Source organism: Convolutriloba macropyga, chromosome 1 (assembly GCF_964194025.1).
Source record: "Convolutriloba macropyga chromosome 1, txConMacr16.3, whole genome shotgun sequence".
In the NCBI taxonomy this organism is placed as follows: domain Eukaryota; kingdom Metazoa; phylum Xenacoelomorpha; order Acoela; family Convolutidae; genus Convolutriloba; species Convolutriloba macropyga.
In genome coordinates this window covers 73,355,036-73,370,409 of record NC_134468.1, presented here as the reverse complement: position 1 = coordinate 73,370,409, position 15,374 = coordinate 73,355,036, and the positions used below count along the sequence as shown (strand labels likewise).

Sequence of the window (15,374 nt, the reverse complement as noted above, 5' to 3'; positions counted from 1 at the left end):
TAAACTACGCATTCACGCAATTGCAAACTGTAAACTGCCTACTAAAACAAACAATCGAACGTGCTTCGCGAAAATACGTGCTTGAATACTAAAGCTTCGAATTAATATGCTACATGTAATTAGTAACACTCAACAAACAATTTCACAGGAGCGGTCATGAAAATTATGCAATCTTACTACAAGCGATCACATAATTCTGAACAGTACAATTGAATGCAAAATTAAAAATTTCTTCTTTTCTCAGAAGAATTGAAGCAGAAATTTTTTCCGCCCAGGTAGATTCTCAGGACCAACAGAAAAACTTTTTATCACACTTCTACTGAAAACAAACGTATTGTGAAGCTCAGAATCAAGGACAAAACAAATAACATTAACCCAAGCATACACAATTTATGTACATTTTCATCATTTGGGACGTTGTCGGAAACCTTTTCTGACCCCTGACACTGAAGTATAACCATCTTAATCCAAACTCTAAACTATGCAAAATATGTGCCACTTGAGCAACATGTCAATATATAAGTTAACACGGTGAAAGTGAAACACATATTAGTGTATCTGAAAAACTTGAGAAAACTTGAAGACCTACTTCATAAGCATTATTTGCTGCAAGTGGCGCAACCTCAACCCGTGTTGCTGAGAAATAGTGCCATAAAAACTTAATCCTTTGCCCCCCTGAATCAGTTTGAGCGCTGCCTCGAACCGTGCAGCTGGGAGAAACTATGTTTCTTTACAAACCATACATCAACATCACCAGAACTTGAAATCAAATTTTAAAACGCTTGCGCAAGTGTTTAACCTAAATGAACAACAACTGAGATTGGTAATCTCAGTAATTGAAGCAATTATTAGAATAAAAAACAGTGGGTCTCTATTGAACGTCAATTGGATCGGCTTACAGTACATCTTATTTCTCTCAAGATGAAAAACTAATTTGTTCAGTTCTTTCTTATTTCTTCTTCTTAGTTTCTGAAATTAATAACAAAGATACATCAACCAATTATGAATTGCTTACTAAAAGGAAATCTCTGCCACAAAAATGGCAGACCTCGCTTGCAGAATAATTTATTAACGTAGAGTTTTTAGTCCCTTCCAGCAATACGATTTTGTTATGAGAAAACAACTTCAAGGAATGCGGGAAACACTAGCAACAATGTGGAAACAACCGTCAACTATTTGCCCAGTTGATTTTTCACAGACATTAACTTCATCTAAAAAACATTTTGACTTAGATTGGATGCTCTCAAAAATCACTAGTGAAACAAAAGCTGCAGAAAACAAAGTGAAACATATGCGCAATGTTATTCAAAATTTTTAAGTTCTGAAAACGGACAAATAAACAGTCTAATACGTATAGCACCAGGAGCAGAAACCGCGACAATTACATGAATAGCACTCTTTTGGTCCCTTGGATTTTCAGTGGCTAGTTCAGAAGGATGCGGAACAACTGGATTTTTCGGACAAAAATTACGGACGCATAAATGCAGAAAACATTGCACGACCTAACGATTATGCATCAGTTCCTACTATTTATGTACTCGAAGTTGAGTAAAAGGGCAATGAAAACATTTTTTTATATCGGGAGAAATAGCTAATGTTTCGGAATTCCAAAAAGAAATGCAAGATGATAAAAAACTGGAAAGTAGTACAAGAAAATTGAATATTTTTGAGAAAAATTTTCCTCCTCTACAAGTTTGTACACAAATCTTCTTTCTCAAACCAACAATTAACCTTTAGCTTCGACACTGTAGCTTCCTTTTTATCAAATTTAAACACCGACATCAAAGGTCACCGTTCAGCTTTATTTGCCTATATTATAAACTTGTTAAAATTCACACCCATCTTGTTCGACAAACGACTACCAATGTCTTTAGTACATCGAGAATCATTATTAGCGGTCTTAAATTCCGTTCATGACAGCCAAAAACTTTCAACTGATTATTTGTCTTGGGTAATTTCTATGAAAAGTCTCACGTCTTAATATGATATTAATTTGTTTGCGAAATCGCTGCCGTTGAACAAGGATTACTCTAGCGATCGCTCTTCCATCCTGTCAAACTTCAATCCAATTCTACAGCGCTTACGTCATTCCAATGCACACGATCTCAAAGAAGCCTCTCAATGGATCATAGAAGGTCCATATTTGGCAATTTCGCAGTATTCAATGTAAACAACAACGCTGAAACAACAACAAGTTGATAATTGTCTTGGATCTTCAACTTATCGTATATGTCACGATACTATGGACTCTCATCTAGCACAATCGCGCTTCTTATAATTATAGCATAGTTGTAGCATAAAAGTGCCACCCTAATTCCACACACGTGTTGTTGCACTATCATTATGCCAAATGGATTCCAATGCATAAAACTACCAGAAACCTTGGTTACGGTATTTGGCTAATCTTGAGCTCAAAACCATTCATGAACGACGCCTCGATGCCCAATACAGTTTCAACGATGCCTCGTTGCCAAGAGGCAAAGATGAGGAAGAAGGCCGACTTTGTATAATAATTCTCCAAAGAAGAATCCAATTGATCACCAGAAACATTAAAATACGACTGGACATCTGGAGTCGCCAAACGTTTCCAGCCAGTCGATGGTAAAGTTGCTGACTCGCTTCAACCCCTAGTTTTATCGTTGTATGATTGAGTAACTTCCTTACTTCACGTCGAAGACAGATGCTTAATGTCAATTGTTTCAAAAAATGAGAGTAGAATTGATCAGTACAAATGATACTCTTAAATAAGACGATTTAGACACAATAGCAGCTCATTTAGTTCACAAAATGCAACTCTTCATGCTGGCTTTCATTGAGAAATTAAAATTTTATGTTCCAACAAAACTTTGCCTTACTCTGACCCTTAGAGACTTCATTGAAACCTTCTCCTTCACAGTTTGGTTATGTACATTTATCACAAAATTAATTTCTTCCAGCGAATTAAACCAAACTTCATGAAATTTTCTGATGAAAGAATACCCTTGAAACAAGTAGTTTTAATTGCTGAAAACAGACTTGCTGAAATACAATCCATGGATCATGAGATGAAAAAGCTCCTGAAGATTATCGAAGAGACGCATATCGATAAGGATGTGAACGATCGATTGCCGCAACTTCAAGACAGAATAGAAAAACTCGAACACTTCTTTCCGCCCAGAAAATCTTTTTTAACAGCCAAACACGCACCAGGACATTCAATAGTTGGCATACCTCAATCAGTAAAACAATTTTGATCAAGAAAGAAAGAAAGAAAGAAAGAAAGAAAGAAAGGAAGAAAGAAAGAAAGAAAGAAAGAAAGAAAGAAAGAAAGAAAGAAAGAAATAAAGAGTTATTTTCTCTGATTCATAATACTAAAATTGCGTGAAGAGTTTAGAAGAATTAAAGATGGATCAGAAAGGACCGTCCTAAAAGTGAATTACTTTTTATTATGAGGATCCGAGTTAAAAGTGCAGAGCATTGAATGCGTTTGACTACTTTGCCTATTTTTCTTAACCTACTTCTATATTGAAACAGATATCACTTAACCTTAGTGAAGTCAGAAGTTTAGCTAAAGTTTTAAAGGACTGATTTTTGCTCGCGGCTGTTGAAACCTCAAGGTATTCTATGAAGACAACATTTTTGACTAGCGTATTGAGTAATTGGGCTCCGCGATATCTTAGAGAATACCTAACACTCAGAAATTTTGCTGTGGGAACTTCATAAAAGCCACACGTTGTAGCTGGGGTAGCCATGGAAGTTTTCAGCTGCCTTTTAAAGATATTGTTTAGGTAGCAAGTCGGTTGCAGTTGTTTGATCGAAAAAAGGGAAATTTTTAACAATTCAAACATATAAATATCATAGCTGTTTTGAATTCCTGAATCTTCGAAAAATGAACTGGAATGATACCTTGAGCTTTTGAAGAAAATTAGCCTGAGAAGTTTCTTTTGTTGCAAGTAAATTGGAAGTGTTGGCAGTAAATGGCTGCGCGAAGTGCAACCGTATGTCAATACACCATATTGTATGACAGGCTTGATGTAAACATTGTAATACCGTATTACAAAGTCACGACTGACAAGGTGTCGCAAACATGACACAATGACAATCTGCTTAAAATTTTTTTTACAATATCTTGAATATGACTTGTGAAATTGAATCTCTCATCTATCTTAATTCCAAGATAGTAAACGAGCGGCTGCTTAAACAACAATTCACCGTCTAATTCTAAAGTGAGGTCGTTTTTTTCATGAGTTTGCAGAACTTGAGTTTTCGAAATGTTCAGTGAAAGTTCATATTTATTTTTCCACTCAAACAATTTGTTCAGTTCATTGTTCAGCTTTGATTTTTCACCATCATCACAGGTATAAAGACATTTTGTATAAACTGCAAACAAGCAGGTGTCTAAAAAAGAAGAAACATTGGGTAGATCATTTATTGCTTAGATAAGGAATCGAAGCGGACCCAAAACATCCTTTGGGAACACCACAGGTCACAGGTAAAAATGGAGATTGGATTAAAAAGGTCTACACACTGTAATCTATTTGACAAATAGGATTTGAACCAATCTAATGCAACACCACGAACACCAAAAATTTCCAATTTCGATTAAATAAACGTGTGTGATTCGCGGTATCAAAGGCTTTACGCAACTCCAGGAGAATGGAAACGAATTCAATACTTGGGTTTTCACGGAGCGTTTCGGTGATATGGGCTAAAGCGTTGATAGTTGAGTATTTTGATCAAAAGCCGCACTGCTTCGGGTAGAAATATTAAATTTCAAGAAGAAAGATTCAAGTCTTGCGTAAAGGACTTTCTCAAGCATTGTACTTAGTACAGGGAGTATAGAAATTAAGCGGTGTTTGTCAATATTCATTTTGAGTCATTTCATGGAATGGGATAACTTTAGCCCTCTTGAGGCATTCTGGAAAAACACCTTCACTCAAGGAGCGATTGAGCAGATACAGAAGGGGTTCTCGGAGATCTGTAGGACTAGACTTCACAATTTTGCAGACAGTTCATCAAGGCCTGAGGATTTTCCGTCTTTCAAGTCAGCTACATAAAGTTCAAGCTCTACCATACCTAGAAGATGGAGAAAGAAGCTGTGTTCATTTTCCGCAATATCTGAGACAATTGTAGAGACCTTGTCGTTGCGAGGTAAAGCCAAACTCACAAATTTAGAATTCAGAGCTTTAACGACGTCCTTCAGTTCACTCAGCAAAGTATTTCTGTCTGGTAAAACCATATTGCTTCGCCTTATTTTCATTACCACACAAGGCATTTAACTCTCGAAAAAACTTTAAAGAATTGTTCAAGTTTCACTCAATCAATCAAAATTGTATTTCAAGGTCTTGAGTGAAGTTCGTTATGATTGGCAAAATAAGTCTCGTCTGCAGCACAAACTTGCACAAAAGAAGCACAAAATCAATTTTAAGAGGATTTCTCAAGAAAATTGAAACCTCAAAAGAGAAATGGAAATCCATTAAGGAAAAAATTGCAAAGAAAAACAGCAGTCCAAACATCACTGAAATTGATGAGAATGGTAGAAGAACGAAAGGCAAAAAATGAGTTTGTAGCGCTTTTAACATAGTTTTCAGCAAAATGGGCATCTACAGGGGGCAGATTGTTCCATTGAACGTCGAAAAAATAGAGCAAAAATTTCAAGAGTTTAACTTTAGACCTTTTACTTTGAGGGAAATCTATAAAGTTATTGACAATCTAGACAACAACAAAGCACCAGAATCGGGATACATCAATGCTTGGGCATTGAAATCCGGAAAATATGCTCTTGGGACACATCTTGAGATTATATTTAACGATTGTATTCAAGAGAAAGTTTTTCCAACAATTCTTAAGGATGCGCACATCACAACATTTTTCAAGAAAGGAGATGTTTCTGTTTTAACTAATTATTGTCTATTTTCTATAACATCAACTTTCGCAAATTTTTTGAAAGGCTTTTACTTAATCGGTTAGTAGAATATCTTGAAAAAATTGCGCTCTTGAACAAAAAACAATTCGGTTTCCAATCTCGAAAGTCGTCTACTGATGCTGTGATTTATTTTATTGAAAAATTAATAGGAAAAATGGAAGATAACAACGACACAGGTGCTTTGTTTTTAGATCTTGCAAAAACTTTCAATTCAATTTCACATGAGACCTTTCTCAAGAAAACTGAAGATTTCAACCTCTGTCAATCAACAATTTTACTCCTCAAATCTTTTCTCGAAAATCGAACACAATGCTTAAAACTGGGTATAGCTAAAATAATTATTATTCATGATGTTCCACAGGGAACTGTGTCAGGACCTCTTATTTTCCTATTATATGTCAACGATTTTTCTGAAAAGCTGGAAGGTGAAAATGATGTTGTTCAATTTGCGGATGACACTAGTATTATATGCAAATTTGAACGTAATGAACATATTCCCAAAAAAATTGAAAAAAATATTAGAACAAACAGACAAATACCTGTCAGAGAATCCACTCACTTTAAATGCCGATAAAACAGAGATATTATTCTTTACAAATCATACTAATTCGGACCAGAGTTTTCTTTTAAAGGCGAATTATCAAACCAGCTCATGCATGTCGTTATCTGGGAGTACAAATTGATTCAAACATAAAATTTGAAAGTCACCTGAACTCAGTTTTCAGCAAAATGGCTAATGCAAATCGTTCATTGTATCTTGTAAGAAATCAATTTCCTTTGAAAGTAAGATTTGATGTTTTCAAGTCAGTTGTACTCTCTCATCTTTCTTTCAGTGGAATATTCTTTTAAATTCTTACAGCGAAAAACGTAAACCGCATAAATAGGCAAATTAAGAGGGGAATCAAAGTTTGTTATTTTTGCCAAAATTTGACCACTCCATTGATCTTCTCATTTAGGATCGTATCCTGCCAGCCGAATTGTTTATCTCAAAAGTGAGCCTAATGAAGCTACAAACAGACATAAGACAATGGGAAAAATCCGAAAATTTTAAAATGTTTTCCAGTCGCCATAACGCTAGACAGAACAGGAGAAGAAATCATATTATTATAAAAAAGAAAACGAAGTGCAGTAACAAATCCTTAATCTTGAAAAGCGTTCAAAAATGGAACAAATTGCCTTCTTCAATAAGAACTTGGATCTTTTCCGTTTGTGCCCCCCCAGTACGTTATGCGCCCCCCAGTTACAGAGCACGTGCCATTACATAGTAAATTACTATGTAAAAATATTGCACGTGCGTCTGGGGGGTGCAAATAATATGCGCCCACTAAGCTGGGGGGGGGGGGCACAAACGGAAAAGATCCAAGAACTTTTAACAGTAAAACTCGCTGTAAAAAGTTTTAACCGAGTTTTTGCTCGATCAACTCAAGAAAATACCCGTTAATAGACAAATAGGAGCCTTCAAATCCTATTTTTACCTATGAAAACGAACAGCCACAATTTGAAGATTATTATATTAATAACAATGCTGACTAATTTATTTAACATTTTAGAGCATGTAGATATCTAACCTTAGGGTTATAGTCTGAATAATTTACATGTTTCAAAGAAAATTATGATCACGCATACTTCTCCGGAGAACTTATAGATGGAAAAAATCCTTGCTCACTGAGCAGTAATGAGTCTGACCTCTTCAAACCGCGACTCGAACTATGCCAACAGAGCTTCTTCATAACCTGCGTTCTAATGACGAGACTTTCACAATATGTACAATTCCAAGATCTTAGTGTTCTAAATAAATGACTCCTAAGTTAACTGTGACACCTTTTCGGAACTCGAAACAACGCAGTAGTCGGCAATACTTGGAATCTTGACACGATCAACGAAGGGGATAAACCCCCTGAAACCTGCTCCATGGAAATGGAGGTCCAAATATCTCTTTATTACTATCAGCCACCCCCCACCCCTTCTTAACCAGTGCGGCTGGCCCATCTAATATTCAGCTAGCTAGAACCAAAGCCGAACCCCATTCTGTTGATCGAGAACAGTTCCTCTGATAGTAGTCGTCTTGTTTGAGTTTTATCTGAGCACGAAGCGGGGGGGGGGGGGGAGAGGGGTCTTCATTTTTTCAATTTATGACCCTTTAGCTCTTTTCTGTTATTGACCCCCCCCCAGCCTTATATATCCAGTCTGTTTGCACCCCCCAAATATGTACTTTTTGGTCCTTAGAGATCCCTTATTTTTGTCATAATAGCCGGTACCGGCAGACGAATGGGTGAATTTTTGTTTCCGGTTGTGATAAAATTAGTGCCATAAAGCTATTCCTGTGAAAGAAGAGACCAAAAATATTTAAAATACGCATTATTCTTTGTCTGCTTACATTATAAGCAAAAGTTCAATTACCGTATACGTCTTAATTTCAAAAGTTCGCTGCATAATTAAATTGTAAATGCCGGGATCTTTTCCGTTTGTGCCCCCCCCCCCCCAGCTTAGTGGGTGCATATTATTTGCAACCCCCAGACGCACGTGCAATATTTTTACATAATGATTTACTATGTAATGACACGTGCTCTGTCACTGAGGGGAACATAACGTACTGGGGGGGGGGGGGCACAAACGGAAAAGATCCAAATGCCGTTTGTATATAATTGTATATGTAAGTGTATGAAATGCAACCAATATGCTATAACATGCTACAAGTGGGGGTGCAAATGGACGTGGGGGGGGGGCAATAACAGAAAAGAGCCGACCTTTTTAAAAATTAAATTAGATCTGTAATGTCACGTTTTAAAGTTAGCTGAAGCGGTTTTGTTAGATGAGGAGAGAAGCAAAATTAGTAAAGGAAAGAAAAATTTTTAAGATCAGAAATGACTGAGACCGTTAATTCAGAAAGCAGCGCCGCTGTGACGGTAAATGAGGAAACTCTGTCTAATGGAAAAAGTGAATCGCCCAGCAAATCAGGTGCGTTAATACTGAGTTCATGATTAGTTTTTTTTAATTATTTAATGCTTCAAGGTGTTTTTAGTTGCCTTGAACGGAACTGTTGCGGATGAAAACGAAAATGAGGTTTCTAAAGAGGTAAATGGACATGCAACTGAAGCAGAAATATCAGAGCACGCTGAAAAAACGGAAGAAACCTCTCCTGTACCAAATGAGAGCAAAAATGCTGAAAGCGTTGATGCTGAAGAGGCAGAGACTGTAGATGCAAAAACCGATGGAGAGGCAGAAATTGACGAAGATAAACCCGAGGCAATGGACACAGAAACGCCGAAAGATGAAGACGAGAATACCGAAACTGAGGAAGCAGGCACAAAAACTGAAATTGAGGAGACAACTATCGAGGAACAGGAAGAAGTGAAAGAAGAAGAGAGTCCTGTTGAAACCAATAAAAATGAGATAGCTGCAAAAGATGAATCAGAGGACGAGAAAGCTCCATTAAGTGAAGAAAAGGCAGAGACTAAAGAAACACCAGAGGAAACGACTGCCAAAGAAGAAACAGAAGAGGCTGAAAACGCAGAAGCGAAAGGTAACGAGGATGCTGATACTAAAGAAGAAGTTGAGAAACCTGCGAAGAAAAAGAAAGGACCTCGAACCTCAAAACGTGAGTAAACATTACCATAAGGTTATCAAAATTTGTCAAGTAATTATTCTCTGAGAATTGAGATTGAAACTTTAAACGAGTTTATAGTTGATGTTTTATTTGTCGGTTCAATTATGTTCCGGACTGCTCTCGTTTATGACAAAACGTTTTCGAGGTATATTAGCATGTAGCCACGCTACTATGGTTGGACTCACGAGAAGCATAAATCTGATTGGTCCACAAAGCTAAGTAGGGAAAAGAAACCATGCAGGTAATCAACTTATTTTTAGCCCCTGAGCCAAAAGAAGAGAAGGCACCTGCAGTCACAAGATCAGGCCGAGTATCCAAGCGAGTTTCAAACTTCGAGATTCCCATCACACCAGCTGACAAGCGGCAGAGCGAAAAGACCGAGTACAAATTTGACGGTCCTGGTGTAACTCTTAACTCGATACCATGTGCTCAGTACTGGATTAATAAATGTGATTCAGAGGATCTCAAAACACTGTTCAAGGTCTGTTTCAACCGCATGGGAAGAAATAGCGAAGTTAAACAGCAACTGCGCAAATTCAACGGATTTACTTACCCTGAAGACTCGAAAGATTACCAATCACGAGTGAATTTAATTGAAAGGTTCGTCAGCTCAAAGATATTGTATAGAGTAGTTATAAATTACACTCGAACGAAGTTTAAAGCAATTAGTGTAAAGGTGTGTTTATCTTTTTTAAATGCAAAATTTTCGCTGGGCCATTTTAACTTCTTAGCGAGAACATTCTGGAAATTTCTTTATTCGCTCGATTTAAGTTGACTTTCAATCTTCAGAAACGGTATCAACTGGACCTAAAAAATTGTCGGCATTTTTAAAACACTTTAATGTGGTTTGTTGGGCTACTTTTGTTTTTTTTTCTCTTGTCTATTTTGATGTTCTGATTTCGATAAGGTTAGATTAGAGATTATAATGCTTGATGATTCGAGTCGTTTCCGGTATTCTAGCGGCTATGTTTTTTGTGCAAAATTTTTGCTTGACAATTTTGACTTTTCGAATGACTTTCACGCCCTTGACTTTTTGCGTTTTGCTAAAATTCGCTCTCAATCACAATTTCAAGCAGCTGAACTCAATTGGCGGCAATTTCATACTAAAAGTCAAATGAAAAGTGCACCGAAACTGGTGCCATTTTTTACTTTAAATCTTAATACTGCCTATGTTAACCTCTACAAACCCAACAGCAAATTTCTAGCAAAATGCAACAAGAAGCAATTTCAACGCCAGCTGCAAAGAGGCCAAAGCCAAGTGACACCCTGTACATGAAGGCCCTCTCCGCTATCCAAAGCGCGCGTCCGGAAGCTTTGTCCTCCACCCATAGCAACAAGTACGCTAAGGACCAGAGCTTTGTGATAGTTGGAGTTGGGCTGGACAAGAACCTGGACGAGGTCAAAGCAGCAATCAACAAGACCTACCCGGCGAAGATGAGCCTAGTGCGAATCAGAAGCCGAGCTACCCAAGCCCCAACCCGACTAGTGAGAGCCTTCACAAGATGCGAAACCACGAAGACCCTTCTGATAGACCGCGGCCTGATGATCGGGCTCACCCATCACCGATGCGAGGAGTCAAGACAAGCCCAGCCCTCTTCTCCTCTCCTCTCAGACGTGATGTGGTGATCCAGTGCTATCGGTGCCAAGGCTTCGGTCACAAGGCCAATGCCTGCAGCCAAGAATCCAGATGCATCAGATGTGGAGGTAATCACAAACTAGCCGAATGCACTGTCCCCCGAGATAACCCGAAATGCGCCAACTGCAATGGAAACCACGCTGCCAGCTACAAGGGCTGTAGCAAATACCAAGATGAGCTGTCAGCAAACCGGCTCCTAACTGTGAGAGACCTCCCTGAAATCCTCGCAACCACCACCCAAATTGTAGCCGATGCCGTCATTCAAGCAAAGACCACCCGGTACACTGACTTCGACCTCAGCGAGTTCCGCCAAGATTGCAAAGACAGACCAAGAAGCAAGACCACCACTATTCCAATCTACTTCGCGAGCTCCTCAAAAGTGCCTCCTGAACCCAACGAGCAAGACAATCAAAACTGCGACATGCCACCAAATGAATAAGACCACAACTACTGCAACCAAAGAACGACTACTGCTACTGAACCCACAACTGCGACAGAGGGACTTAAGGGAGATGGGAACCCACAGCTCAAGAAGTTCCTGCTCAGATGAGCGAAACACACACACACACACTGCCTATGTTAACCTCTAATGTGGTTATTTGAAGCGCAGTATTGAACTTCGTAGTCCCATTTAGACTCCCTCCCCTCCCCCCCCCCACCCCGACTGAAGCAGGCTGCAATTCATTAGAGCTCCCACTAGTCGTTCGAGATCAGTTTTTCCGACGTTTTGTCGGTTATGTTTATTAATAGCCACAAAGCGGTAGCAGGGGCTTTTAATTGGCCTTCTCATGGTTTTTTACGACCTGATGAGGAGTATTGGTTTTAAACCGGAAATACTTCTTGTTCATTCGGCGTATTGATATATAAGCGAATGTGTAAAATTGCAGTGTGAACTTTTTTTTGAGACAGAGAGACAATTGTGTAATTCATGCGCTGCGTTGAGTAAATTTTTGACTTCGAAAAGTGGTTTTGAGAGAATGGAGCATATATATTACCGTTTTTAATTGCTCTCAAACGAAGTTTGTAGCAATTATAGTCCTGTCGGTCTTTTTTATGCAATTGTTCGCTGGACCGATTTTTCGTCTGAAGCTTTTCGACCAGCGGGCATTAATTGCTCTTAGAGCCTTTCAGCTCTGTTTCAGCTTAAACTGTTTTGTTGTCGTATAATTATGGTGTGAAGGGCGGTTCGTCGTGGTTGAGGACCCCCCCCCCCACCCCACTGTTGACCCCCCGCGCTGTTGCCCCCCACCCCATATCAGCCCTTCAGTGCACCCCCCGCCCTCCCCGTGGCTAGCTGCTCACGAACAACCGGTTCCTAAAAACACGCGAAATTATACTAATTTTAGCAATTTTTTTAGCTCATTGAAAATTTTTGTCCTTTCTCTCGGCCCTTGGTGTCAAAGAACCTCCTCTAGGGTTTGTTATTGGTTACCGCATAGTTTCTAGTGGTAATGGATTGGTTTCAACATTACGAATTTTGGCATTTTTGTGACAAAACATGCATTTTTTTCAATTTTTTTGACATCTATTCATTATTCAAGTCTTTCCAGACCCATGGGCCAGAAAACCTTAAGGTACTTAAAAGTTACTGAAAAATTTTAAATTGCCTTGTAAGATTGCCAGAAACAAAACTTGCAATTTATTTGACATTATTGTCATTACTCTGGTTTTTTCAGCCTCTGTCAGGGTTTGATAATAAGTTACTGAAAAAAATTTTTTGGCCAAGGGTTAGTTCTCAATTTTTTATCACAAATTTTAGCAATTTTTTGATAAAAGTTGCAATTATTTCAGTTTTGATTTTTTTGGTATCTCCAGCCTCAACAGCCACGGCAACTCCTCTAGGTTATGATAACAGGTTACTACATAGTTTCTAGTCCTCGAAGGTTTAATAATAAGCTGTTGCATAGTTTCTCGAATTAATGGACTGGTTATTAATATTTTAATGACTCCACTTTTAGCAATTTTTTGATAAAAATTTAGTTTTCTTTTCAAATTCTAACCTTAAAATAGGAATACTGGATAGTCTCGTGAGAATGAAATGGTAATTGGTTTTGAAGATTATTAATGTCTTGATTTTTGGCCAGATTATGTTAAAATTTGAGATTGATTTCAAATTTTTTGAGTTTTTGTTCTTTTCTGAGTTTAACGATCGTTACTGGGCAACGAATCTTTTTAAGTCATGCAGATGGTTTACTTGAGAGAAATCCAGTGACAAATATGGTCCAGAACTCCAGAGAAAAAATTCTGGAAAGTTTTCTTTGAAGTTTTGCACTTATCAGTTTTTTTTTATTTGATTTAATTACTATTAAGGCTAGAAAACAAAGTTTCATTGTCGAGTCACATCATGGAAAATATTCCTTGCTCTCTCTCTCTCTGTTAGTTAGGGTTTCTTTCCTCCTCTTTCGCTTTCACGTTTTATATCTCACTCTCTATCTCGTTCTCTCTCTCTCTCTTTCCTTAACTTTTTTTGTTGATGCCGCACTTCAGCTGCTGTTATGTGGCGTGCTATCATCATGTATTATCATTATTAACGCTGATTTATAGTTGAAATGTTTTATCATAAATGACGCAACTAGCTCTTTTTAAGAAATTGTTAATTGCTCTCAAGCGCACTTTGTAGCAAATATATTAATCATGTTTCATGCAATCATGTTTTATGCAATTGTCTCAAGGAATGCAATTAACAGAAACTGTTTTGGATACTTATGGTGTGAGGGGCTGTTCCCTCCTCCTCCCCCGCTGCGGTGCACCCCGCTGCGCTCACCTCACGCCCCTTGAATTAAGCTAAAGTTAGCCTCACGAAACCGTGGCTAGCTACTGACAAAGCCAACCGGTCGCCTGAGAGCAATTCGCCCGACGTTAGTCGGTTATGTTTAGCCTTTTTTGTCAATTTGCCTGCTTGTAGTTTGGTTTTGTGTATTTGTTGTTGATCGTCGCTGCATCGAGAGCCTGGTGTTTCGTGAGGTGTTATATTTTATAAGTTTGGACTCATTTTAATCCGATTTTGGCAGTTACTGGTAATACTTAAGGCTAATACTTGTTTTCTGCAAAGTTTCACGGGGCTATGGTTGGGTAATAAAATGCCTTTTGCCTTTCAGATTTAGTCAATGTGCCTTGTCTTCCTGAATTTAGATTTTGGAATAGTTTTACTTTTGTCTCTAACATAATTTTAAATAACAAGAAGAATGTGAAACTTTTTCAAGTGCTGTGATGCAAAACATAAAATTATTGTTTTCTTGAGACCTAAATTTTTTCCACCGCTTTTTCAGCGGAACCAAAGATGTTTAAGAGAAAACAAATTTTGCAGTGTCAAGATTTTGGCGATTTTTCTGTCATTTTGTTTGTAGATTTTAATTTGACAAATTGATTGTCTTTCTCTCAATTTGTCTGTGAGGAAATTATTTGTCTTATTGCATACTTTAAACAAACATTGTAGTTAACTTAGGCGAGACAAAGACAATTGTTATCTGACAAAAGTTAATGGTTTCGGCTGCATTAACGATATTGTTTGAGAACGTCTGACCGTATTTCTTCGGGCTTAATTTTGTTTTGCTTTGCTTTTTCCTTCATGCAGTTTCGTCAGAATTGAGGGTGTGACGTGATTTTTCTTAGGTGAACAAGTGTTTTTGTCCATTCACGTGATTAAGTTTTGGTCTCATGTGATTTACCTCACTCTCAAAAAATGACTTTTCTCACAATCAATATGACTTCTGTGTACTTTAGTTCAATGAGATAAGGTCAATTTAGTGTGTGGCACTCTCTTTCAAGGTTATATGGGGTCAGCTAGTGGAAGTAGCAATAAGTTATACATATACTTATTCAAAATATAACAGCTCGGCATTGAATAAAGAGAATCCTCTTTTGGTGTGTTTTTATGAGAGATTTTCAAAGCAATCAGGGCTATTTTCTGGCCATCTGATAGCTATGTTTTCCGCTTGTAATAGGGATTTAAGCGCGTTAGAAATTGCGTCAACAATTGTGAAACATTGCTTTATCAATTTATTTTAGACTTTACAAACCAACTGTGTACGACTTCTTGAAATGGTTGGGCATTCCTTATGCTAAGACACAAGAGTCCATGGAGGAACTCAAGATGAAACTACTCGACTTTATCCGGTGTCCAAAAGATCACGGAATGCCAGGGAAACCAAACAAACCACCCAAAGTGAGTTTTTGTTTTTAAAAATACTCTTGACTCATGCTTTTCGGCGCACCTTGTTTTCAAG

General features: G+C 37.9%; 1 protein-coding gene across 1 annotated transcript in view; it reads left to right on the top strand.

The window, feature by feature from the left end:
• The window catches only part of LOC142342446 (uncharacterized), a 54,923-nt gene that overhangs the window by 26,589 nt on the left and 12,960 nt on the right, over nt 1-15,374 (top strand). The window contains exons 2-5 of the mRNA XM_075393775.1: nt 8,761-8,863; nt 8,928-9,503; nt 9,773-10,112; nt 15,157-15,313. Of these exons, the coding sequence (XP_075249890.1) occupies nt 8,770-8,863; nt 8,928-9,503; nt 9,773-10,112; nt 15,157-15,313 (1,167 nt within the window). The 5' untranslated portion in view covers nt 8,761-8,769. The remainder of the gene's footprint in view (nt 1-8,760; nt 8,864-8,927; nt 9,504-9,772; nt 10,113-15,156; nt 15,314-15,374) is intronic.